Genomic DNA, 26,304 nt, shown 5'->3' with positions numbered 1-26,304 from the left:
ATTGTTAGTACAAATCTTCGGTGAGGGAAATCTTGAACACACGAATGAAACTCGAACAGAAAAAAAAATTAGGACAAGGCTCCAAGGCGCATATCAAACCATTATCTTTAAGGTTAAATTCACCCCCACCTATCTTCGATGTGCAAATGAGTTCCAAGAAAATTAACTTTGAGGATACAATGAAGCCAATGACTATTTGCGTTCTGCACTGACGAGAATAGTCCACTACACACTCAGCAGTGTTTAACAATAAAACTCAATTTCTACAAAGGGTTTCTGCAGTAATACTTTATAGAATAATCTAATAATATTAGAAAATGAAGGAAGGAAAGAAAGAATATTAGAATTTGTTGGTGTGATTTCCAAATGAAATCTCATTCCTAAAAGAATATTAGAATTTGTTGGTGTGATTTCCAAATGAAATCTCATTCCTATTTATAGAAATTTTCATGTCTCTTCATAGAGACATCTTTCAATAGGTGTCTTTATGAATAAATAAATAATAATAATTATTCGTTTAATTTTATAACTATTCAAATAATATTGTTTGAATAATTATAATTCTTTTCAAAAATCAAATGATATAACTTTTGACCAATGACCAAAAGATTTATCTTTTGATTAATTACACCCATTCATTTATAGTTATTGGAATACTATAAATATTTAAAAATATTCTAACATATTCTACTGTTGATGTTTTGCTCAAGTCTGCTTGTTAAGGTTAACTTGCTGAAACAAGCGGAGTTAATATTGAAATAATGTTTTTAGGTACTGGTTTACTTAATTTGTTTGTGTACTAATTTACTTTTATTTTTCCTAGACAAATTTGGTAGGATTAATTGGTAACTTGTAATCATTTTCTCTTATATATTGCAATCTTTTGAAATGAAAGATAACAGTTTGATAGCAATTCATAAAATCTGCTAAGTATTTTCTTTGTTTTTTCTCAAGTTTTTCGTTGCTACGTTTTCTTAATTTCTCAAAACATCAAAGATTAATCACTAAATTAATTTTTTTAAATTTAAGTGATCAATGTGGAAATATTTGTATAACTTACATTAAATATTATTATCATTGTAACGAAAAGGAAAGCAAATGGCCCTAAAACAAAGTTGCTAATCATCGTTAAAATACTAAAAATTGTTGAAAAGTAGATGCATCAAATCCATCATTTTTGAAAATGCTTTACAGATAATGCGCACATGAAAGATGCATGCTTCCACCTAAAAAAATCTAAAATTTTCTAAGATTTATTTACTAAATAAATTTTACATGAAAGATATTAATGATGTATTTGATACTATTATTGCCTTTGTGCTTTATTAAATTTATACACTAAACAAAACGACAATCTGTGGTTAGATGTGAGGTCAATAAAGTAGGAGTTTTTTATGGTGAAATTTGGTTTTAGGGAAACTGCAAAGGAGAAGAATTGAAGAAAAAGAATGGAAGAAAATGGGGTGGACAGCTCTTTATGGCTAATTGAACATTATATAAAATTGAACACTTATATAGGGTTTGAGGTCAGGTCAATAAAGTATGAGTTTTTTATGGTGAAATTTGGTTTCAAGGAAACTGCAAAGAAGGAGAAGAATTGAAGAAAATGAGGTCTACAGCTCTTTGTGGTGAAGTCAATGCTGCCCTATGTTGTTTATTAGGCCATAATCAAATTTAAGAGCTGGTGCTTAGCAGCTATAAGCCTTTGTGCAACCTTGAATTCCTTGCAGTGAGACATATATATTTTTATTACTTCCTACGGTGCACAACAGTTGGAATCACATCGACTTTGGTTTAATATATAGATTTAACACCCAGAATTGCTGCATGCAAAGTTGGCCTCCATGAGCTCTTCTTTTTATTGTCTTTCAGACAGTACTTTATGTTTAAGCTTTATAAACACTTAATTTTGTTCGGAACATTAATAATGTTCAAAGTCAATTTTCAACCAAAATGTTCTTTGAAGAACATCAAAAAGTACACCAAATCCCACCATCTCCCTACAAATTCAAAGTCAATATATCACTACAAATACACTCTATATTACAAAAACACTAAAATTTTGATAAGATTCAGCAAATAATGCCTACGTCCTCGAATATATATTACCAAATATATTTCACTGCAAAAGATAAAATAGAAAATTACGAGAAAGAAACAACAAATTTTGGGATAATCTAAAAGTGGAGAAACCACCTCTATTTATAATAGTGCAAGCACTCCACAACTTTGTATGTTTTAGACGTGTGATTGTGTTATTTCAACAAATAGATACTTTAGCGAATTTGGTAATTAATATCCATTAACCTAATCATAAACTAGTATGAGTCTCATGCTTCGCAAGGGGTTCATTATTTATTTGTATTAAATTATGTAGGACAAATTTAAAGGACAATATATTTTAAGCATACTTTTATTTTTAGAACTTTAGACTCTCTATTTTTTTAGATTTAAAATTTTAAGTCCAATTGTTACTACTACTAAAATTCTTTTATTAAATTCATTAGTGTGATATTTTAAAATTAAAAAAAATTACTTGGTAGTCATGTAAAAATAAAATAACACTGAAAATGTTTATATAGATTTTTTCTTTAGAACATTCATTCGAACTTGTCATGAATATTTTTCTTGGAATAGTATTCCTAAAAATATTGACGTCAACATTGTGTAAGGGCTAACTAATGACATTGTAAAAGTAGAATGACCAAATTATGTAAAAATAATGTATATAGATTAAATCCCAAATTTTCACATTGTGTAAGAGCTAAAATTAAAATTTGATCATTTTTTATAATATAAAAAAAGTAAGGCAAACCTAAAAGAAATAACGAGTCACGTATTCGTCTCTAAAACCCTTAAAACATTCAAATAATGTATAATCATAAAATGTTTTAATCGAAAATTTAATTGTATTAACAATTTTAATTAATTAATAACATTATAAAACTGCAAGAATCAAATTAGACTAGAAATTAATGAAAATAACAAGAAACAAAATGGAGGCTTAAACTCTTGTCGAGCTTCCTAGCTTCTAACATATGATCTTCATTAAACAAAACAAGAAACAAAAACACTAAATGAATAAAATTGTCAGTTTCTTAAAAATTTTATGAAGAGACATGAAAATTTCTATAATGAGATTTTATTTGGAAATTACATCAACAAATTCTAAAAGTCTTTCTTTCCTTCCTCCATTTTCAAATATTATTAGATTATTCTATAAAGTATTACCGTAAAATTTTATTTGTAGAAATTGAGTTTCTTGTTATACATTGCTAAGTGCTTAGCGATCTATTTTCGTCAGTGCAAAATGTAAATAATCATTCGCTTCATTGTATCCTTTAAGGTTAATTTGCTCGAAACTTCTTTACACACTGAATATAGGTAGGGGCGAATATAACCTTAAAAATAGTAACTTGATACACACCTTGAAACATTTTCTTATTTCTTCATTTGCTGTTCAAGTTCCGTTCGTGTGCTTGAGATTTTACTTATGTGAAATTTGTACTTACAAAAACAACTTCTATCAATTTGTAATTTAAATGTATAGTTGATAACCCATGAAATCATGATGTAAGCTCTTCCTGTTAATTCTGATGCTGGAAAGGTTTCTAAGCTTCAGGTTGCATTTTAACAAATTGCAAACATTTTATCAAAATTATTAATATCAACAGCATACCTGCATCTCCAGCCATAGCTGCTACGTAAAAGTCTCCTGTTTTTTGTTGGCAGAATACGGAAAATCAGGGTCTTCAAACTCCAACAATGCTTTCACCACTTTCACAATGCCACACTGTGCTGCTTCATGTAAAGCCGTGTTGGATTCCTGATCCCTAATCCTCCGCATCTCCCTCACTGCATTTACTCAATCCATTCCCAGCTTCTCTAAATCTCCATCTCTAGCTTTTGCACAAGACTTGATTATAAGTTTCACAATAGCAGAATGTCCATACCTTGCTGCAACGTGCGAAGGAGTTTAACCTTTAGCATTCGTTTGGAGTAGCAGTGACGGACACTTGATGAGAGTTTGTTCCATAAAATCTGATCTCGTTTCTCTTTTTATCATAGGAATGGAAATACTTGTAAACGAGTGAGATAACACTATTTATCTGGCACATCAAGAAATAATTTAAAAATTATAAAAATTTAGAAGTTAAAAAGTTAACATGAAGTTCATGCTAACTTTCAAGTGGACTGGTATATTTAAAATTTTAATATTTTAGTGTAAAACAATAATTAAATAGTTTTTAAAAGTGAATGATTAAATTTGACTTTTTAAAATTTAAAAGCTAAATTTAATTACGAAAAAGTGAAACTAATTAAATTTATTATTATGTCTACAATTCTTATTACTTCCTATATATTTCGACACTTCCTATGGTGCTTAACGGTTGGAATCACATGGACTTTTGGTTTAATACAGAGATATTTTGGGGGGGTTAATAAATATATTTGCATATGTAACTGCCTGGCATCTACAGCCATAACTGCTGCATGCAAAGTTGTTCTATCATGAGGGCCTCCATGAGCTCTTCGTTTTATTGTCTTTCACACAATATGAGTAATTTTTAGTACAACATCTTCACTAGTGCTAGGTATTGTTGTATGTAATAACAAACAAAAAAGGCAGGGCAAATGAAACATGAATCGATACCAAGTCTATGAGAAAGTTTTAAAACCACATAACAATTTGTGCTAAAAGCAATCACCATCACAAGCATTGCACAATCAAGGAGATTAGAAACATAATAGAAGATCCAGAATTCCAAACTGGATGGAGAGGGCAGAAACAGAGAATAAAGGCCAATGCATTTGTTGAAAGCTGCCTCATCAATCAGAAAAGGAATGCCCTATTCTGACCCTTTTTCACTATTCAAACCACTAGAGCTCTTGCTGCTGTAAATCCAAAGTCACCTTTCAACTTCATTAGATTTCTTATTGATCCATATGCAGTCATAGTACCACCGGGCATGAAAAGAGAATGACTTAATTGTAGGAACGGTCGCTAAAAGCCAAATAACGAAGTAAATTCAAACCTCTTTTTTCCAATTTTTCACAACAATCTGGACATCTTTAATATATTTATTTTTAATTTATCAATATTTTGAGTTTTAATTAAATACCGATATATAAATTATAATTTACGAACATACTTAACAAGCTATCAATTTTAGGTATTGTGAGAGTGTTAAAACCTTATTTTCACGTAATCAACTCTTGAACCTAAATATTTATTTTCTGAATTTCTATCGTTCCTAAAATTAATTATTTTTAAAAAATTCAAAATTTTCTTTTTAAAGAGTGATTTTATAGGTGTTTAATCACACCTAGCCAACAAAAATTGATGGCGAACCTAAAATTCTCATATCTTTTAATGATTCGTCAAACTAATTTTTAATTATAACGAAAAATTAGTTGCAACATCTTTATTTTTTATATTTAATAAATCTTACTTTACATAAATTGTGAGTTTTCTTTTCTTTTCTTTTTTTGAAAATGTATATCTATCAACTAATAACATTGATTTCAATTAAATGTAGATTATTAATAATGATGAGTTAGATATATCTAAATAAACTAATGTTTCTTCAAAGAGGTAACATTGACACTAGGAATTGGAAGAATATTAATCCATGATAAAGTAATATTCTCATATTTATATGTTACATTTATGATATAGATGTAAGATTCAAAATTAGCAACAAAAAGAGTAAAAAGGCAGGGCAGATGAGATATGAAACAATGACAAGTCTGTGGGAAGGTTTTAAGACCACATAACTGCCTGTGCTGAAAGCAATCAACATTGCAAACGTTGCATAGAAAAGGATCCCATAAACAGACATAGTTCGATATAAAACTGTTTGATGCCTAAACGTAAATCCTGTTAACATATTGCCCAGAACCCCAAAGTGGATGAGGATGGCAGAAACAGAGAGAATAAAGGCGAATGCGTTGGTTACAACAAATGCTTTAAAGGCTGCCTCATCAATCAAAAGGGGAGTGCCTTGCTCTAACCCTTTTTCACTATTCAAACCACCAGGAACAGTTATTGCCGCTGCAAATGCGATGGTGGCTATAAGTGCTGCCACTACTAAAGGAGCATCTCTTGTCTTCTCCAAGCTTTCTTCAGAGATAGTTCGCAAGAGATTGGGACGAACTGGTTTCTCTGCCACTTGATCATTCTCAGTTTCTTCCAACAATTCATTGATTTGCTTCTGAGATGCCACCCACATTAGCCGATTTTATTGAAGATTTATTAAATATGTTAATTCAAAACTTAAATATTAATAAAACCATAGCCATGGAAATGCAATATATACACACCTGTTTCTGATGTTGTATATTAGATCGAAGTGCATAATAAACTTCTTGAGGTGTCATTCCAAGGGCACATTCCAACTCCCTTAGATTTCTGAATGATCCATATAGAGTCTCAATTACATCAAGCTCGGAAAGAGAAACGCTTAATGGAGAGAAAGCGTCTCTAAAAACCAGGTAATGAAGTAAATTCAAACCTTTGTTGTCCACTTTTTCACAACAATCTGGACATAAAGAGAGAATCTTTGAAACTGTTCCAAGATAGCCTTGCCTGGCTGCCATAAGAAGGGGTGTCATCCCCCTCTTTTTATCACCTATATAGGCAGCTGATACATCCTTTTTTAACACTTCTTCCACAACTGATAATCTAGAACCCAAGTGTGCAGCATAATGAAGAGGGGTGTGCCCATCTTCATCTCTTTCCTTTGTCAAATTCCCCTTCTTCTCTAATATTACCTTTATTGCCTCTAAATCCAAGCAAAAGAAAATGTCAATAGACCTGTTCTTTATTTATTTCAAAATTAAAAAAAAAAATGGAACTAACTCAACAACATACCTGCATCTCCGGCCATAAGTGCTGCATGCAAAGCTGTTCTACCGTGGGGGCCACCATGAGCTGCTGATTTCGATTTATCCAATAGTATACTCAGCACGGCCCCGTCTCCTCTCCTAGCTGCTATGTAAAGTGGAGTCTCCTGTTTTTTGTTGGCAGAATACGGAAAATCGGGGTCTTCAAACTCCAACAATGCTTTCAGCACACCAACATTGCCACACCGTGCTGCTTCATGTAAAGCCGTTTTGGATTCCTGATCCGTAATCCTCAGCATCTCCCTCACTGCATTTACTTGATCCGTTCCCAGCTTCTCTAAATCTCCATCTCTAGCTTTTGCACAAGACTTGATTAGAAGTTTCACAACAGCCAAATGCCCATTCCTTGCTGCAACGTGCAAAGGAGTTTGACCTTTAGCATTCGTTTGAAGTAGCAGTGGTGGACACTTAATGAGAATTTGTTTGATAAAATCTAATCTCTTTTCTCTTTTTATCACATTTATGATAATATAGAAAGCCTGTTGTCTTGATGCAAAATCTACGAGGAAGAATACAACTTGTGCGGGGACGAATTTGAATATTGAGTGAACTCTGTTAAAAAGCCAGACAGCATTCCCCTGGGTTGCCAAGTTAAGATGGAGAACGTTGTCATGGTTTGGGGTCTTTAGCGACTCAAGCTGAAGCCCCTGGTTATTATTGAATACTTCAATGTTGCCTTCTGCTGCTGCCTTATACAGCCAGGCATCCATGTGAGTGGTGTTCTCTTCAGGCTTCCCAGATCCCATTTTTGTTGATCTATTTCTTCCTGGATTATACCAAACAAAATTGAATCAATTAGCTTGAAACATTCCAAGCTCAAGAAAGAAATACTACAAATTAAGAAATTTACCAAATACCTTACCTATTTGTTTGTTAGATCTAAAAAATTTATGTAAATGTTTATGAAAAGAAATAAATAATGTTCTGATAACAAGATTAAAATTGTTGAAGTCATAGTAACTTAAATTCAAATATATATTTTATATTTTTATAAAAAATATAAAATATCAATATATCAATATTTATTACTTCCAAAGACCTCATTATTTTATTTTGACTATATTTATTTAAAATAATAATATTTATTACTTTTGAGGACAACTTGTTGGACCTCATCATATTATTTTAACTACATTAATTTAAAATATTATTATTTATTACTCCCAACCATGAGTTGGTAGACCTCATTGGACAAAATTAGTGAAAAAGGTGATTTTGTTTTAAATTTAACACACTTAGTGAAAATTAAGTAATGTTGTAATTGATATGAATTGTTGAAGTGATAATAACTTAAATTTAAATTCTATTTATTTATAGATTTTATAAATTTACTCTATTCAAAATCGATCTATTTCTATAAATATATCATAAAACGGTTTAAAACCTTTTTTCAAAAAATACATTTTTATAAAATTTAGACTTATTTTATTTACATTATTTAAAATATTAATTTTTTTAATTTCCAATGACAAGTTGTAGGACCTGATTATATTATCATTATCTTATTTTGACTACATTTATTTAAAATATTAATATTTATTACTTCCAAGTACGAGTTGTTGGAACTTATTATATTATTTCGAGTCTTTTAAATAAAAATATTCAAATATAATTCATGCATACTACGACATTACCATACAACTCAATCGATGAATTAATATTATATATTGGGGATGGAGTGAACACCCTTTGCCAATGGACTAATGTTGGGTTCACCTTTTGTTTTATTCAATGTAAGGATTTAAGGAGAAAATGTTAATTTATTATTTGGTACTTGAGTTTAATTTTAATGTATATTTTGATATTAAAGCCTTTGTTTTATCTCGATTAAGTACTTATATCTTTTTTTTACTAGAATTCATGTGTCAAACATTTATTATTACACATGATACTATTTGCTTTAGATGCCAAACTCAGTTAACAAATTTAAAAAAAAAAAAAAACTTAGGTACCAAAATTTATATTAACCCAACAAAAGTTAAAACAACGCAATTAACGTAATTTAATTTTTTTTTTCAAAATTTTGATGATCAAAATTGAATTTTACCTAGCGTCAATTGGAATAGAGGGTCGAATGTTGGCTATAAAATTTATGTTGGTAAATGCTGCCCTCTGTTGTTTATTAAGCTATAAAATTTGGGTGGTAATTAAATATCGATATATAAATTTATTTTAATTTATAAATTATAGACAACACATATTTAATAAGTTATTGATTTTGGGTGTTGCAAGAGTGATAAACATTCCTTTCATATAACTAACTATCGAATTTAAACTTTTTTTTCTTTCGATTTCCATTGTAGACTCAAAATTATCTTTGTTTTCAAAATTTTATTTTTGAAAGGTGATTTTATACCCGGACCAAATGAGATAACGAAACAATGGCAAGTATTCATAACTCATAAAATGTAACATTGAAAACTAGCCATACATGTAAAACAATGGCAAGTAAAAAGGTAGGGCAGATGAGACATGAAACAATGGTAAGTCCGCGAGAAGGTTTTAAAATCACATAGCTGCCTGTGCTGAAAGCTATCACCATCGCAATCGTTGCATAGCCAAGGAGCCCAGAAATCATCTGAGTTCGATATAAAACTGTTTCATGCCAAAAACTAAATCGTGATAATATATTTTCCAGAACCCCAAGGTGGGTGGTGAGGGCAAAAACAGAGAAAAGAAAGGCCATTGCATTTGTTACAACAAATGCTTTAAAGGCAGCCTCATCAATCAAAAGGGGAGTGCCTTGCTCTGACCCCTTTCCACTCTTCAAACCACCAGGAACAGTTATTGCCACTGCGAATGCAACGGTGGCTATAAGTGCTGCCACTACTAAATGAGCATTTTTTGTCTTCTCCAAGCTTTCTGTAGAGACAGTTGTTGATAAGGGAATGTGCAAAACATGTATCTCGGCTACTTCTTCAAGTGCAATATCTTTCAACAAATCTTGAATTTGCTTCTGCCATGCCAGCCACATTAACCGATTTTATTGTAATGTAGGTCTACTATATATGTTAATTCAAAACCCAATTATTAATAAAACCATAGCCATAGTCATAGAAATACAGACCTTTTCATCCAGATATTTCTCGTGATCACCCTCATATCTTAGTGCATGATAAACTTCTTCAGGTGTAAATCCAAAGTCACCTTGCAACTTCATTAGATTTCTGATTGATCCATATTCAGTGATGATAATAGCAGGCATGAAAAGAGAACGATTTAATGTACGGGATTTGTCTCTAAAAACCAAATAATGAAGAAGATTCAAACCTCTTTGGTCCACTTTTTCACAACAATCCGGACAATAAGAGAGAATCGTTTTTACTGTTCCAACAAAACCTTGCCTGGCTGCCATCAGAAGGGGTGTCATCCCCAACTTTTTATCACCCATATAAGCAGCTGATACATCCTTTTTTAACAGTATTTTCACAACAGGATTCCAACCTATGTGTGCAGCATAATGAAGAGGGGTGTGCCCATCTTCATCTGTTTCCTTTGTCAAATTCCCTTTCTTCTCTAATATTACCATTATTGCCCCTAGATCCAAGCAAAAAAAAAATATGTCAATAAACCTGTTCTTTATTATTTTTCAAGATTTAAAAAAAAAAATTTGAACTAACTCAACAACACACATGAACTTCCACCCATAGCTGCTGCATGCAAAAGTGTTCTACGGTGGGGCCCCCTATGACCAGTAGATTTCGATTTATCTAATAATATTCTCACCACGTCGCCGTTTCCCCTCTTAGCTGCTAAGTAAAGTGGAGTCTCCTGGTTTTGGTTGGCAGAATACGGAAAATCAGGGCCTTCAAGCTCCAACAATCCTTCCACCATTTCAATATCGCCATACTGTGCTGCTAAATGTAAAGCCGTGTTAGATTCCTGATCCGTAATCCTCAGCATCTCTCTCACTGCATTTACTTGGCCCATTTCCAGCTTCTCTAAATCTCCATCTCTAGCTTTTGCGCAAGACCTGATTAGAAGTTTCACAATAGCAGAATGTCCATACCTTGCTGCAACGTGCAAGGGAGTTTGACCTTTAGCATTCGTTTGGAGTAGCAGTGACGGACACTTGCCAAGAATTTGCTCGATAAAATCTAATCTTTTTTCACTTTTTTTCTTAATAATGTAATTCGACAAAAACGTAAAGATGAAAAAATATAAATCGGGGAAGGATCTAGTTCTTGAGAGAATTCCATTAGAAAGGCAGGCAGCAAGCTCGTGGGTCGCCAAGTTAACATGGAGCACGTTGTCATTGTTTGGGGTCTTTTGCGATTCAAGTGCAAGCTCTGAGTGATTATTGAATACTTCAATGTTTCCTTCTGCTGCTGCCTTATACAACGAAGCATTCATGTAAGTGACGTTCTCTACATGCTTCTCATGTTCTCCGGATGAATTAATAATGTCTTCTAGCGATGTTCCCATTTTTTGTTGAACTATTACACAACTTTCTTCCTGGATAACACAAAACAAAATTTAATTAATTAGCTTGGAACATTCTAAGCTCAAGAAAAAAAGAAACTACAAATTCAGAAATTTACCAAATGTCTTACCAGTTTGGTACTTGCCTGTAATATCTTCTTCTAAGTCACTTGCAGATTGATCAATACAAATGACACGTATATATGTAATTCCTTGAATACTTGTCAACTTGTACATAGAATAATCAAACTATCAAATTTCCTGGAAAACATTAATTCTTCAACCAAGTTTCTGCAAATTTTTTGAAAAAACACATTAAACAAATTTTTTATTTTTTTATTTTTGAAAAATCAGCAGATTTTGAAGGCCATGTGATCTATATCTTAAGGTTAAAATATGATATAAGTCCCTACACTCTTTATAATTTTGAAATTTAGTCTCTATACTTTTATATTTAGAAATTTAGTCTCTTTACTTTTGATATTTCAAAGTTCAGCTCCAACTGTTAATACCGTTAAAATTATTTTGTTAAAATTCAAGTTCATTCCAATGTCATTCTTTTAGTTACATTGCTACTAGGTGAGTATCTTTTTTTTTTTATTTCAATATATCACATAAACAAATTTAACAAATAAAAAATAATAGATAAATTTTTTAAATTTGAAAAGTAAGGGGCTAACCCATGTCACTCAAAACTTACTTCAATTGAACAACTTTTTGTCTTTATTTTCATTTTCTTGGCCAAAAGTGGAATTAATGAAACCACAAATCAAGGCTAGGATTTCTTTCATTCTTGACTCTCTTTTTGTTTAACTCATTCTCTTTAATTCATTACTAAGAATACTTTACTATTCTATATTAATACTAATATATAATGAAGTACAAATATTATAAGATTGAATTTATATAAATTTAAATAAAAAATTAAGTTGTTATAAATATATTCATCTAAATGTAATTTAGTTGATTGAATCTTAGCTCGATTGGCATTGGCATTGTTGCCGATATAGGAAGACGTGGGTTCAAGTGGGCTGAAACATATTATCCTCATATTTATGGGTTGAGGAGGGACTATGGATAGTTCTAAACATTATGTCAAAAAAGCATAAATAAGGTTGTTAAAGATCATTAAATTACTAAATTGTTAGTATAAGCACCAAAATTATCAATTTTAAAATTATATATCACTAAATTATGACACATTTATAATGTAGTGAAAATTTTATGTAAATATTTATAAAAAGATTGAAATGACATAAATTGTCTACTTAAATTTTCTCTCAAACTATGTATAATTAATCTACGTAATAAATCCTTCGATTTACTAATTTCAATTTTATGTTCATTCAACCATTTTTATAAGTAGATGAACTTCACAACAAAGGTCTCTTGAATCTTGTTTATACTTTTAATAAAAATAGTTTCTTATATATAAAAAATCTATTTAAATAAAATATTAAATTGTAATTATAAAAAAAAAGAAATTATAAATATATATTTTTAAAATCAATATAATAAAATATTTCTCCTTGATAAACCAGGTAATTTTTAATCAAAAATTTATTTTATTAACTATTTGGACTAATTCAATAATATAATAAAATTACATGGGCCAAATTATATTAGAAATTAAAGTGTAGTATTTAAATCTTAAATTTAGGCATAATAGAGTGACCAAAACTAAATTTTAACTATTTTTCTAAATTTACAAATGTATATATATATATATATATATATATATATATATATATATACCTAAAAGAAATGAGAAGCAACATGTCAATTTTTAAGACTTTTAGGATGTTCAAATCATATACAAACACATAACGTTTAACCAAAAAGTTAACAATATTAACTATTTGGACTAATTAATAAAATTATAAAAATATAAGGAACAAATTATGTTAAAATTAAAATATATATTAAATATCAATTTAAACATATTAAAGGGACCAAAGGTGAAATTTGACCATTTTGTAAAATGAAAAGAAAAGGGAAGCATGGGTGAGAGAGCCACGTGATGACCTTTCTTTGCATATAAAAAGGCATATTAGAGGGATCAAACGTAAGATTTATCCATTTTATAACAATAATGATAATAAAAGCGCATGCTGAGAGAGCCACGTGTCAGTAAAAAGAGGGTGAAAGACCTTCCTTTTTACATAATAAGTGTTTATTCTCTTAATGGGTTTATAAAATGTGAAAAATTAGTCATTATATTTGATTTAATGGATACTTAAGAAAGTAAAAATAAATTTATGACACATCTATCATGTAAGTAAAAAAAAATTATGTAAATGTTTATGAAAAATAATATTATGGTTGAAATTACAAAAGTAAAATTATTAAAGTTAGAGTGGATTAAGTTTAAATTGTCTATATATTCTATAATTTTTATTAAAAAATGTAAAAGACAAAAATATTAAAATTTATTTCTTCCAAGGAGTTGTTGGACCACATTATATTATTTTAGCTACATTTATTTAAAATATTAATATTTATTGCTTCCTAGGACAAGTCTTCATTACTCCAAGGAGGTGCTGTTGGAACTCATTATTTGTGGTCAAGACAATGCTGCCCTATGTTGTTTATGAGGCCATAATCAAATTTAACAGAAGGGGCTTAGAAGCTATAAGCCTTTGTGGATAAGGCAGCCTTGAATTCCTTGCAGTGCAATATATATTTTGATTACTTCCTATGGTGCTCAACACTTGGAACCACATCCACTTTGGCTTCATATGGAGATTTAATTCCCTTTCACATATATTTGGGGAAATAAATGAAGCTGTTGACAACATATTTGCATATCTTATTACCTGCCATCTACAGCCACAACTGCTGCATGCAAAGTTGTTCTACCATGGTGGCTTCCATGAGCTCTTCTTTTTATTGTCTTTCACACAATACGAATACCTTTTAGTGAAAATTGATTATCTCTACTTACAAAATTCGAAATTAATTTCTGTTCATCTCATTACAAAAAATATTTAAATGCTTTATAAATGCCTAATTTTCTTCGGAGTACTTATATGTTGTGACAATGACATAATTAGTGAAGAAGAAAGAGAATTGCTAATGACAAATAGATTGAGTCACTATTATACATTTATTGAATGATATTTAAACCGTCACAACTATTATCATAATGGTGACGACATTATTATCATAATAGTGACTAAATTCTTTATTATCACTACAACTATTGTGGTATAATTAGTGCGACATATAAAGTTTGTCCAACATAATATAATATTTGTGATGAAATTCGTTATTATCACTGCAACAACCTCTTCACAAAAGCTAGGGATTGTTGTACATAATAACAAACAAAAAAGCCAGGGCAAATGAAACATGAAGCGATGGCAAGTCCATGAGAAGGTTTTAAAACCACATAACTGCTGGTGCTAAAAGCAACCACCATCGCAAACATTGCACGACCAAGGAGATTAGAAACAGACTGAGTTCGATATAAGATTAGATTAATACCCCAAAATTCTAATTTTGGTAAAAGAGGATCCAGAATCTCAAAGTGGATGGAGAGGGCCGAAACAGAGAGAATAAAGGCCATTGCATTTGTTACAACAAATGCTTTAAAGGCTGCCTCATCAATCAGAAAAGGAGTGCCCTGCTCTGACCCTTTTTCAGTATTCAAACCACCAGGTACGGTTATTGCTGCTGCAAATGTAATGGTGGCTATAAGTGCTGCCACTACTAAATGAGCATCTCTTGTCTTCTCCAAGCTTTTTGTAGAGACGGTTGGTAAGGGAATGTGGGAAACTTGTAACTCCGCAACTTCTTCACTTGCAATTTTTTTCAACAATTTTTCGATTTGCTTCTGCCATAGCAGCTACATTAGCCAATTGTATTGTTATGTAGGTCTATTATACATGTTAATTCAAAACTCAATTATTAATAAAACCATAGCCATAGTCATAGAAATACACACCTTTTCACGCCGATATTTCTTGTTATGACCCTCATATCGAAGTAAAGCATAAACTTGTTCAGGAGTGAATCCAAAGGCACCTTTCAACTTCCTTAGATTTCTGAGTGATCCATATTCAGTCTTAGTACCACCAGGCATGAAAAGAGAATGACTTAATTTAAAGGAACGGTCTCTAAAAGCCAAATAATGAAGTAAATTCAAACCTCTTTTGTCCACTCTTTCACAACAATCAGGACACTTGGAGAGAATCTTTTTTACTGTTCCAACATTACCTTGCCTGGCTGCCACAAGAAGGGGTGTCATCCCCAACTTTTTGTCACCTTTATAAGCAGCTGATACATCCTTTTCTAACAATACTTCCACAACAGAATTGCAACCTATGTGTGCAGCATAATGAAGAGGGGTGTGCCCATCTTTATCTTCTTTCTTTCTCAAATCCTCTTGCTTCTCTAATATTTTACTTGTTGCGTCTAAATCCAAGCAAAAAAACTGTCAATAAATCTATTCTTTATTTATTACAAAAAAAAAATGGAACTAACTCAACATACCTTCATCTTCGGCCATAGTTGTTGCATGCAAAGTTGTTCTACCGTGAGGGCCACCATGATGATCAGCTGATTTCCATTTATTTAATATTACAGTCAGCAAACGCTCATCTCCTGTCATAGCTGCTAAGTAAAGTGGAGTCTCCTGGTTTTTGTTGACAGAATACTGAGAATTACGATTTTCAAGCTCCAACAATCTTTCCACAGGGTGTTCAAGCTTCAACAATTCTTCCACCATTTCAACATCGCCATACTGTGCTGCTTCATGTAAAGCCGTGTTGGATTCCTGATCCTTTATCCTCAGCATCTGCCTCACTGCACCTACTTGATCCATTCCCAGCTTCTCTAAATCTTCATCTCTAGCTTTTGCGCAAGACCTGATTAGAAGTTGCACAATAGCAGAATGTCCATTCCTTGCTGCAACATGCAAGGGAGTTTGACCTTTAGCATTCGTCTGGAGTAGTAGTGACGGACACTTGGTAAGAATGTGTTCGATAAAATCTGATCTTTTTTTACTTTTTTTCTTAATAATGAAAATCCACAAAAACAAATAGATGAATAAATATAAATTGGGGAAGGATCTCGTTCTTGAGAGAATTCCATTAGAAAACCAGGCAGCAAGCTCGTGGGTTGCCAAGTTAACATGGAGCACGTTGTCATGGTTTGGGGTCTTGAGTGACTCAAGTTGATGCCCCTGCTTATTATTGAATACTTCAATGTTGCTTTCTGCTGCTGCCTTGTACAATGAAGCATCCATGTAAGTGATGTTCTCTTCAGGTTCCTCAGGTTCACCGGAGGACATAGGGATGACGTTTATCGATGATTCCATTTTTGTTGATCTATTGCAGGGCTTTCTTCCTAGATAACACAAAACAAATATTAATTAATTAGCTTGGAACATTCTAACCTCAAGAAAAAAAGAAGCTACAAATTCAGAAATTTATCAAATGCCTTTCCTGTTTGTTACTTGCCTGTAATAAGTCTCTTGCAGAGTGATATATGCAAATATTATATAAGAAAATAGATTGATCAAACTATCAGTTCTCCTGTAATGCCTAAGTCAACTTGTCAACTGGAAACCATTAATTCTTCAACAAAATTTCTGCAAATTTTTTGAAAATTCACATCAAACATTTAATATATTTTTTTGAAAATTCAGCAAATTTTGAAAGGGATGTGATCTCAACCTACAAATTTTTAAAGGTTAAAATATGACATAAGTCCCTACACTCTTTATAAATTTAGAATTTATTCCTTGTACTTTTTTTTAGAAATTTAGTCCCTCTAATTTTGAGATCTCAAAATTCAAGTCCAATTGTTAACGTCCTTAAAAATATTTTGTTAAATTCAACTTCATTGAAATGACAAATTTTCAGTTATATTGCTACCAAGTGGGTATCTTTTTTATTTCAATATGTTACACAAACAAATTAATTGAACAAATTAAAAATAATAGAGTTAAAAATTAGACTTGATTTTTGAAATCTGAAAAATAAGATAACTAAATTCCTTGAAATAAAAATATAAGAACTAAATTTCAAATTTTTGAAGAGCACAAGGACCTAAACCACTCAAAATAGTATTTTCACAAATCTGATTCCTATTATAAATAACTTTTTTTTTCTCTCCCCAACCTTAAATAAGAGGATAATACGCTTCAGCGCACTCGAACTCACGTCCTCTTACACCAACAACAATGTCAATAACAACTAAACTAAGACTCAATCAAGAATTGAACAACTTTTTGTCTTTATTCTCATTTTCTTGGCCAAAAGTGGAATTAATGAAACCATAAATCACGGCTAGGATTTCTTCATTCTTGACTCTTTTTTTTTTTTTTGTTTATCTCATTGTCTTTGGTTTTGCAGCCAAGTATAGGTGGAAGAAATTAATTCATGACTAAGAATAGTTTACTACTCTATATTAATTACAAATATTATAATATTGATTTCTATTTAAATTTAAATACAAAATTAAGTTGTTATTGAATTATATATAAATTTAAATAAAAATTAAGTTGTTATAAATAGATTTATCTAAATGTAGTTTATCAATCTAATTTTAGGTGAATTTGGATTAATTTGAATACATAAATTTTTAATTTTAATTATAAAATATTAATTAAAATTATATAATACGGAAAACAAGGTTGTTAAAGATCATTAAATTACTAAATTGTTAGTATTAAAGAAATTATTCAAAGAGCTTGGATGATTAGGGTGACACATCATGTATTCAGATAGGGTAACTAAAGAGTCGATGGACTGGTAATAATGGATTTTCAAGGCCTCTTGGAGGGTTTTTTACCCCAATATTATAAAAAAAAAAATTGTAGCAGCGTAAAAATTTTAGCTTGGGTCGCTAATTGTGGCGATTTATTGAAAATTTGAAAATGGAATCTCAGTTTTATAAAAGAGGGAGTCGCCACCGACCCTTTTTATAGGTGTGATCAAACACCTAATATATTTATTTTTTAAAACAAAAGAAGGTTGAATTTAGGTCTACATGAAAATCCAGAGAAAAATTAGGGTTCGGGAGGCGGTTACGCGCAAGGAAGGTATTAGCACCCTCGCGACGCCCAAAATTGGTATCTTATAAACATGTGTTGTCTTGATTTTCAAAAATACGAGTTCAATATAACATTTAGTTGTGATCCAATTGAAAAGACGAGAAACTTTAGTTTTTGATTTTTTTAGAAGGGTGTTCCGTCTTTAACACGAGCCGACAAATTCCATCCAACATAGCGATGAAATTCAATGACTTAATGTTAAATAGGTACATTGCCTTGATTATTGAAATTAATTAGAAAATGCGAATGGGATTTTCGAAGTAATGTAAAGCAAATTGATGTGGAAATAAAAAAAATAATTGAAAGAGCTAGGTATATATTGAAGCAGATAATCAATGTGACAATAATATTAAAACATAATAACGGTGCATGTAGGATTAAATGCAATAATAATATCAAATTAGAAACAATGAATACACATACATAAAGATGATATTAAGAACGTATACGTCAAAACACACACACACATATATATATATATACAAGTAGTGATAAGGTTAGAAATATACTATATATATTGTTTGAACTATACATGAAGTGATAAAATATATATAACTAGTAATGTTAAAGTATATAATAATAAATATTGAAAGACGTATGTACATAGTATAATGTTAAAATGCATACATGATATAGAGTTAAAATATATATATATATATATATATATATATATATATATATAAGACAATATGTAAGATCAAATATAATACAAGATTCAAATATGTACACATATAAAAATACAATACTTAAAAAGTATACATAAATGTAATATATAAAAATGCATAATATAATGTTTAAATATTTACATAATATATATATGCATAATAATACTGTTGAAAATACCTATAAATAATATTACGAAACATATACCTATATGTATTAAGGATATATACATAAATAATAAAACATATGCTAATATTAATGATAATAAAAATAATGTAAAAATATATACATGAGATGGTATAAAAATATATAAATATTATGGTATTTAAAAGATATGTGGAATAGTAAAAGAAACATATAGCAAATAACATAAAAAAATACATAATATATATAAAATATACGTGGTATATACATACATTTAGAAGTAATTGTAATATATATAAAAGCTATCCACACTTTACATAAATACGTACGTACATATATATATATATATATATATATATATATATATATAATGGTGTTAGAAATATATATAGTAATATTAGAAATATACATATAATATTACAAAAGATATATGACTAATAATATTAAAACATATACATAATAATACACATAAAATATTAAAAGCATATATATATAATACATATAAAAAATATACATATATAATGCAATATTAAAATATTTACATAATATATACATATTAGGAATAGATAACTAATAATAATGCTACATAAGTATGTACATAAATATGTTAAATACATACACATATAATAGACATACAAATAATAAAACATAAACCAATAATAATAATAATAATAATAATAATAATAATAATAATATAAAAATAACAAGAATATTTTATAAAGAGATGAAAATAAACGAAAAAAAAGGACTAAAATTAAACTAAAAACAAAGTTATGGGGCAGATTTGAAATAAAAATTAAAGAACAGGACGAAATTAAAACACGCGCATAACTTGGAGGGGTCAAAAGCGCAATAAATCCGAGCCTCCAAAACGTACCGTATTGAACGGGGCCAAATTGAAAACCATGCAAAAATTCAGGGCCAAATTAAAATAATGAAAAACTTGATTGTAAATGCCAGAAAAGCGGAAGGACTGCGCGCATAAATAACCCATTCAAACAAAAACACGCGGATCCTGAGGCGGGTCGGGTCGGACTGTAACGCCCCAATTTTCGGGAATTCTGTGAATGTTGGCATAGGTTTAATTATGTTAGTGGGCCTCTAGAAAGCCCAAACTTAAGATAGAACCCGGCAATTTTAGTTAATTTTTGTTCCATAAGAAAAATGGGGTGAAATTATGAAATAGGACCTATGTGAAAATGTTTGAAAATGCTATAGGCTAAATTGAAGTGGCTAAATAAATAGGAGTGCAAAATAGGAGGATTTGCATGACAAACCTCCCATTTTACATGAAGTGGCCAGCCATCATGTTGTTGTAGACAAAATGTACACTTGATATCCATAATTTATGGTACAAATTGATACAAATTGATAATAGGTTAGGTAAATGTTTCATGATAATAGGTTAGGTAAATGTTCCATGATAATGGGTTAGGTAAATGTTTCATGATAATGGGTTAGGTAAATGTTTCATGATAAGAATATCATGTCTTTTGTATTAAAGAATTAAATGGATGAAATATGAAGTTTTATTAAAAGAAAAAGGGGTGAAAAGAACAAAGTTTTGTCCATCTTTGTTCATCATAGATGAAAGTTAGAGAAGAGAAAGGAGAGGAGAAAGCTCTTGAGTATTTGGTCATTAGGAGGAGGAAAATTGAAGGTAAGTTCTTGGTACCTTGCTTCTATTTTGAGGTTCCTGAGTTCTTCTTGATTCTACCTTAACTCTTGAAGTATATTTTGATTTTTAGTTGTGTTGTGAGCATTTAGTCATGAATTAAAATGAAGGAAATGGTTGTTGTTTCATGTTCTTTTGATGAAAAATGGAAGATAGGTGAAGTTGAGCCAAACAAATGAGCATGCATGTGCCTTAGATGCTAAAGGGAAAAATCGGCTAACATGTTGTGCTTTAAAATGATGAAATGGAGATTATACTTAAGTAAAATCATAGATATGTGATGATTGATTGGTGATATACATGTTTAAATAACAAGCATGCAAGTTAGGTGTGAAAGAGTGATTGGGTAATAAATCTGCTTGGGACAGCAGCAGTAACGTGACTTTGAAAAATCACCATAAATTTTGGGAGATGAGTTAGAAGCTGCATAAATTATGTAATTAAAGCTTATTGAGTCTAGTTTCTAATGAAATAAACAAGAACATATTTTGAATTCTGTACAATGAGAAATTTGATTCGTAATGAAGAGTGGTCAGATTAGTCAAACAGTGAAACATGGGAAACTTTAAGAAAAATCTGGTATTGATTGGCTAAACCAAAAATTCTGAAAATTTTATGGATAGAAGATATATGAGTCTATTTTCAGGGAAAATTAACGGCATTTGATTTGGAGTTTCGTAGCTCCAGTTATAAATAATTTAGTGACTATTGCTCAGGAAGACAGCTTGCAGTGAAATTATGATTATGTGGTAAACATTGACAAAAATTTGTTAATGAGTTGCTTATTGATTTCTTATAAGCTTACTATGATCTGTAGGTGTGGTTAGCCGAATATTGTAAGGGGTTAATACGTAGTTTGTATTTGAATAGTTAGATTAACGTGTTAGTAATCCAATTGTAGGCGGTTCGTGTGTGGATCTCACAAGATATCGTCGCAAAGTGTGTAACTAACACCCTCTTTCTTAGTCTAGATCGGCAAAAGCCGAAAAGCGAAATGCCGAAAACCGGTATTTTGTAGATTTGTGAGTGTGCGAATGCTCGTGAGGTAAATCGATTAATGTTTTTGGTAAGCTGCAATGCTTGGACTGCAAAGTGCATGATTTCTGCGCCCTCGATATTTTTGGGCTTAATGGGCCAAAATTAAAATGATGGGCCAACGGCCCAATTCGCATCTGAACCCTCGGTAGTGATTCTGTAGTACGTGAAAGGTATGAATATGCATGAAAAACCCTAAAATAGATAAATTACTGAAATACCTTTAAAAGTGGAAAATTTACGCTTTACCCCTAGGAGATAAATTACCAAATACCCCTAGGGTTAAATTGACTTAAATGCATGTTTGATCATTATTATTTACTGCATGCCATGTTGTTATTATCGATGCATGGGATTGGGATATTGGCGGAGGAAGTATTGAAAGTGGCTTGTCCACGTCTTGGAGGCTTTGCCTCAATTTATCGTTAATCGAGCAAAAAAGTGCAATCTGTGGAGTGTTAATTTGGGTGGGTTGAGCTATTCCCACATGGAGTGTATGGCTGGTACGGGTGGAGTGTAGTGGTTGGTGGGTTGAGTAGTCTCCCAAATGGGCTTGCATATGTTTCTTGATGTTGCATGTATTTTGAAATGGGCCTATGGGCCATCTTGTTATCTGAATAAGGGCTAAGGCCCGGTTTATTGTAATTTGAAAGGGCTCGCCCAGACCATCATTGTTCTGAATGGGCTTAGGCCCAATAGGCTTGAGCTGACTTGGGCTTTGAATGGGTTTTCCTTACACACTGAGTTTCCCCAAACTCACCCTTTTATTTTCATCCACGCAGGAAATCCCCAACCATAGTGGGCTTGGAGTTGTGAGGGAATTCGAGTGGCCACCTGCTCAAGGTTTGATTTTCTTCTGGTGAACTGGACATTCTTTTATTTAAGTTTGAAGTTTTGGGTTTTTAAATGTAATAAGGCCGCTTAATTATTTTTGATGGTTTTAATATGTATTACTAAGATAGGTAATACTTATTTTAACTGTTGAAATTGGATAGCTTTAGGGCACGTTTTCAAAAACAACAGTTGATTTCAAAATAACACGACAACAAGCAAAGCTTCCGCAATGAAAGTATTTTTCCAAAATTAATCACTTTTCCTAAAAATGACTTAATCGAATCAGTTTCCTAGAAATATCCATGACGTTAAGGTGTGGCAATGGCGGTATGCATGTCTAGGATTGGATCCGAAGGAGCTTGGTACTTAGCGATCCGATGGACTCACCACCTCTTTTCTGGTTTCCTACCGGTGCACTGACTTCCATTCACTTTAACCCTTAATGAATTAATCTTTTGAACATTAAGTACGATTTTCTGGACTTAGAATGAAAATTTTTTTTTTACGTTTTTGATGTGGCATGCCGGATCCGGCCATAACTTCTGGGCCAGGTTTGGGGTGCTACACGGACGGTTCGGGGCATGCTCAAAACGGCGTCGTTTTGGGGTTAATGAGAAGCCCCCAAAACGACGTCGTTTTGGTGGGCTATATAAGGCCCTAAATTGACAAAAAAAATCATTTGGTGAGGAGAAGAGAAAAAAAAAGAGAGAAAGAAGAGAGAAGGGGAGAGAGAGAGAGGGAGCTCCGGCTGTGGGGAAATCCGGCTGGGTATCACCGCCGATCGTCGGCCAATCACCATTGTCGGCTCCGGCGCCAGACACGTGGCGGAAAATCGCAAGGTATGTTTTTTTTTATTTTATATTTTTGTGTATTATATTTTATGTATTTAGTATTTATTTAACATATATTTGTGCAAAAAATAAGTCTAAACAGTAGTTAGAGTAAAATGAAATCACCTCGGGCTTTTACCACTTTTGATTCTCCAATCTTTTGTGTTTGTTTGCTTGGATGTTGTTCTTGTGTTTAAAATGCCGATTGAATGGTTATTTCTTTGGAATCAAATTTTCTTATTGTTTTTCTTAAAACTGCCGAAAAGAGGAACCCTTTTACATTTTTTTTCATGGCTTTTATAGCCTTTACAAATCTATTTCTCTGTATTTACTGTCTTTTCATCTTTACTCCTTGCAGGTGCAGAGGGTGGGTGAACGGTGGAGCAGGTGGACGGTGGTTGGTGTCAGAAGCAAGTGGGGAGGGTGGTTGCGCCGAAAGGAGATAGGGGTTAGGGTTTCGGTGATGTGTTGGGTTAGTGGGTTTGGGTAATGGGCTGTTTTGGGCTTCTGTGTGTTGGGTAAGTGTAGTTGGGTAGTTTAGGTTTTATTTGTTAGGTTTTGTTTTAGGTTATTGGGCTCCGGGGTAATAGTTGTAAATGGGTTAAGGGTATTGGGTTTTAATGTATTGGGTCTTGGGTAGATAGTTTTTGTAAAATGGGTTAAGGGATTTGTAAAGTGGGTTAAGGGGTTTGTAAAACAACCCAAAATTGGCCTGTAACAAAAATTATACACGAAAATAGGTTGTCAGCCAGAATAATTACGAAAATGATATATTTTTTTAGGTCGCGCCTACCTGACAAGCGCAATCTATTTTTTTAATATTAAATTTTTTTCGTTTAAAAATTTATTATTATATTATTTTTTTCGGGTTAGTATAGAACCCAAGTATATGTACGGGAACATACATACATGTTGCGCCTATCTGACAGGCTCAACTAGTTATTTTAATAATGCATACTTTATCCGGATGAAGTATGTATTAGCAGATTCACTAATATGATTATATATATATATATATATATAGATATTTACGCATGTATCACATTACAAAAACAAAAATTAAAATACTTATACCTAATAAAACATGTATCTCATTACAATAATAGTTATTTTCCAAATAACATATTGTTTTATAATTTTATTTCTTATTTAATATGTTAATTTAATTTTAATAATACATACTTTATCCGGATGAAGTATGTATTAGTAGATTCACTGATTATATATATATATATATATATATATATATATATATATATATATATATATAGATTTAAGGTCCCCATAAAGCTTTTTTTTTTCCCATGAGTGATATGACTAATGCATGGAGAAAATATGGGCAGCATGCAGAGGCAAAGAAAAGCAAAGGCAGTGCCCAAAGCAAAGCAGCAGAGAGGTAGGGGTGTTATGCCTACCGACATGAAAGCTCGACCCGTTTCGGATATTTTTTACCCGTATAAAATTCATATTTTTACACATATATTAATATAAATATTAAAATAATAATATAATAATTTTTTAAATGAAAAAAATTTTAATATTAAAAAATGGGGTTGCGCCTGTCAGGTAGGTGCGACCTGAAAAAAATACCATTTTCGTAATTAATCTGGCTGACAACCTATTTTCGTGTATAATTTTTTTTTTATAATATTGGGGTAAAAAACCCCCCTCTTGGACATATATAGCTATATGCAACTCAATGAAATTCTTCAAAATATACATAATGATTACTTTGAAATGATTTGGCCTCACTTAGTCTAGTTATGATTTTATCTTTCATCATGTACCAAAAAAAATTTTATCACTTTTAAATTTATATATGATTAAATTATGACACATTTATAATGCAAGTAAAAACTTTATGTAAATGTGTTTTAAAAGAATTAAATAATGCTCTAATTGAAATGATAAAATTAAGACACACTTAGTATATTTTATATATTTTATACATACTTAAGCGCTTACGTCTTAATAGACTTACGAATCTGAAAGATTAATCACTAGACTTGTTTTAGAGAATATTTGAAAAAACCAATATATATATATATATATATATATATATATATATATATGACCATGTAAATGTTTATAAAAATAAATAATGTTATGGTTGAAATGATAAATTTAAGAATGTTGAAATCATGGTGACTAAAATTCAAATTGCTTATATATTTTATATTTTTTATAAAAATATAAAAAAACAATAATATCAAAATATTAATACTTCCAAGGACGAGTTGTTGGATCTTGTTTTGGCTACATTTACTTAAAATATTAATATTTAGTACATCCAAGGACGAGTTGTTAGACATCAATATATTATTTTGGCTACATTTATTTAAAATATTAATATTTATTACTTTCAATGACCAATTGTTGGACCTCATTATATTATTTTGGCTACATCTATTTAAAATATTAATATTTTTTATTTCTAAGGACGAGTTGTTGGAACTCTGATTACTCGCCTCAACATGTAAATATCAGGGTTGGAAATACTGAAAATAAAATATATAAAATAGCGGTTATGTTCACAAATATACAAGTCAAGTTATAACATAAAAGTTACAATGGAACACATAAGTATTCGAAAGATCGTACCAAAAGAGGTTGGATTAAACTAGATACTAATTTCTACGCTAACAGGTTTAAACAGTAATAATCTAAAATTATAGTACGAAAAATCTAAATAAAATGAAATAGTAACACTACCGTAAATTAAAGAAAACTAAACT

General features: G+C 31.0%; 3 protein-coding genes across 5 annotated transcripts; all 3 read right to left on the bottom strand.

Annotated features, from left to right (window-relative positions):
• Nucleotides 1-5,669: 5,669 nt before the first annotated feature.
• Nucleotides 5,670-7,652, bottom strand: LOC108459149 (ankyrin repeat-containing protein ITN1-like). The gene is made up of 3 exons (XM_017758506.1): nucleotides 6,875-7,652; nucleotides 6,325-6,785; nucleotides 5,670-6,215 (listed from the first exon to the last, which is right to left on the bottom strand). The coding sequence occupies exons 1-3, from the start codon at nucleotides 7,650-7,652 to the stop codon at nucleotides 5,670-5,672; spliced, it is 1,785 nt and encodes a 594-aa protein (XP_017613995.1).
• Nucleotides 7,653-9,298: 1,646 nt separating this feature from the next.
• LOC108459148 (ankyrin repeat-containing protein At5g02620-like) lies at nucleotides 9,299-11,331 on the bottom strand. The gene is made up of 3 exons (XM_017758505.1): nucleotides 10,539-11,331; nucleotides 9,974-10,443; nucleotides 9,299-9,862 (listed from the first exon to the last, which is right to left on the bottom strand). The coding sequence occupies exons 1-3, from the start codon at nucleotides 11,329-11,331 to the stop codon at nucleotides 9,299-9,301; spliced, it is 1,827 nt and encodes a 608-aa protein (XP_017613994.1).
• A 3,228-nt stretch (nucleotides 11,332-14,559) lies between these two features.
• Nucleotides 14,560-16,919, bottom strand: LOC108460094 (ankyrin repeat-containing protein ITN1-like). 3 transcript variants are annotated; one of them, XM_053026657.1, is made up of 4 exons: nucleotides 16,778-16,919; nucleotides 15,823-16,679; nucleotides 15,275-15,744; nucleotides 14,560-15,175 (listed from the first exon to the last, which is right to left on the bottom strand). In XM_053026657.1, the coding sequence occupies exons 2-4, from the start codon at nucleotides 16,646-16,648 to the stop codon at nucleotides 14,603-14,605; spliced, it is 1,869 nt and encodes a 622-aa protein (XP_052882617.1). In that variant the 5' UTR covers nucleotides 16,649-16,679; nucleotides 16,778-16,919; the 3' UTR covers nucleotides 14,560-14,602. The 3 variants fall into 3 exon arrangements, with proteins under 3 accessions (XP_052882617.1, XP_052882616.1, XP_017614956.2); XM_053026656.1 differs by having other exon boundaries at nucleotides 15,823-16,919; XM_017759467.2 differs by having other exon boundaries at nucleotides 14,560-15,163; nucleotides 15,823-16,919.
• Between the last annotated feature and the right edge of the window lie 9,385 nt (nucleotides 16,920-26,304).

This window comes from Gossypium arboreum, chromosome 4, assembly GCF_025698485.1.
Source record: "Gossypium arboreum isolate Shixiya-1 chromosome 4, ASM2569848v2, whole genome shotgun sequence".
NCBI classification, from domain to species: Eukaryota; Viridiplantae; Streptophyta; class Magnoliopsida; order Malvales; family Malvaceae; genus Gossypium; species Gossypium arboreum.
The sequence above is the reverse complement of the archived record's forward strand: the minus strand, read 5'-3'. Positions and strand labels throughout refer to the sequence as shown.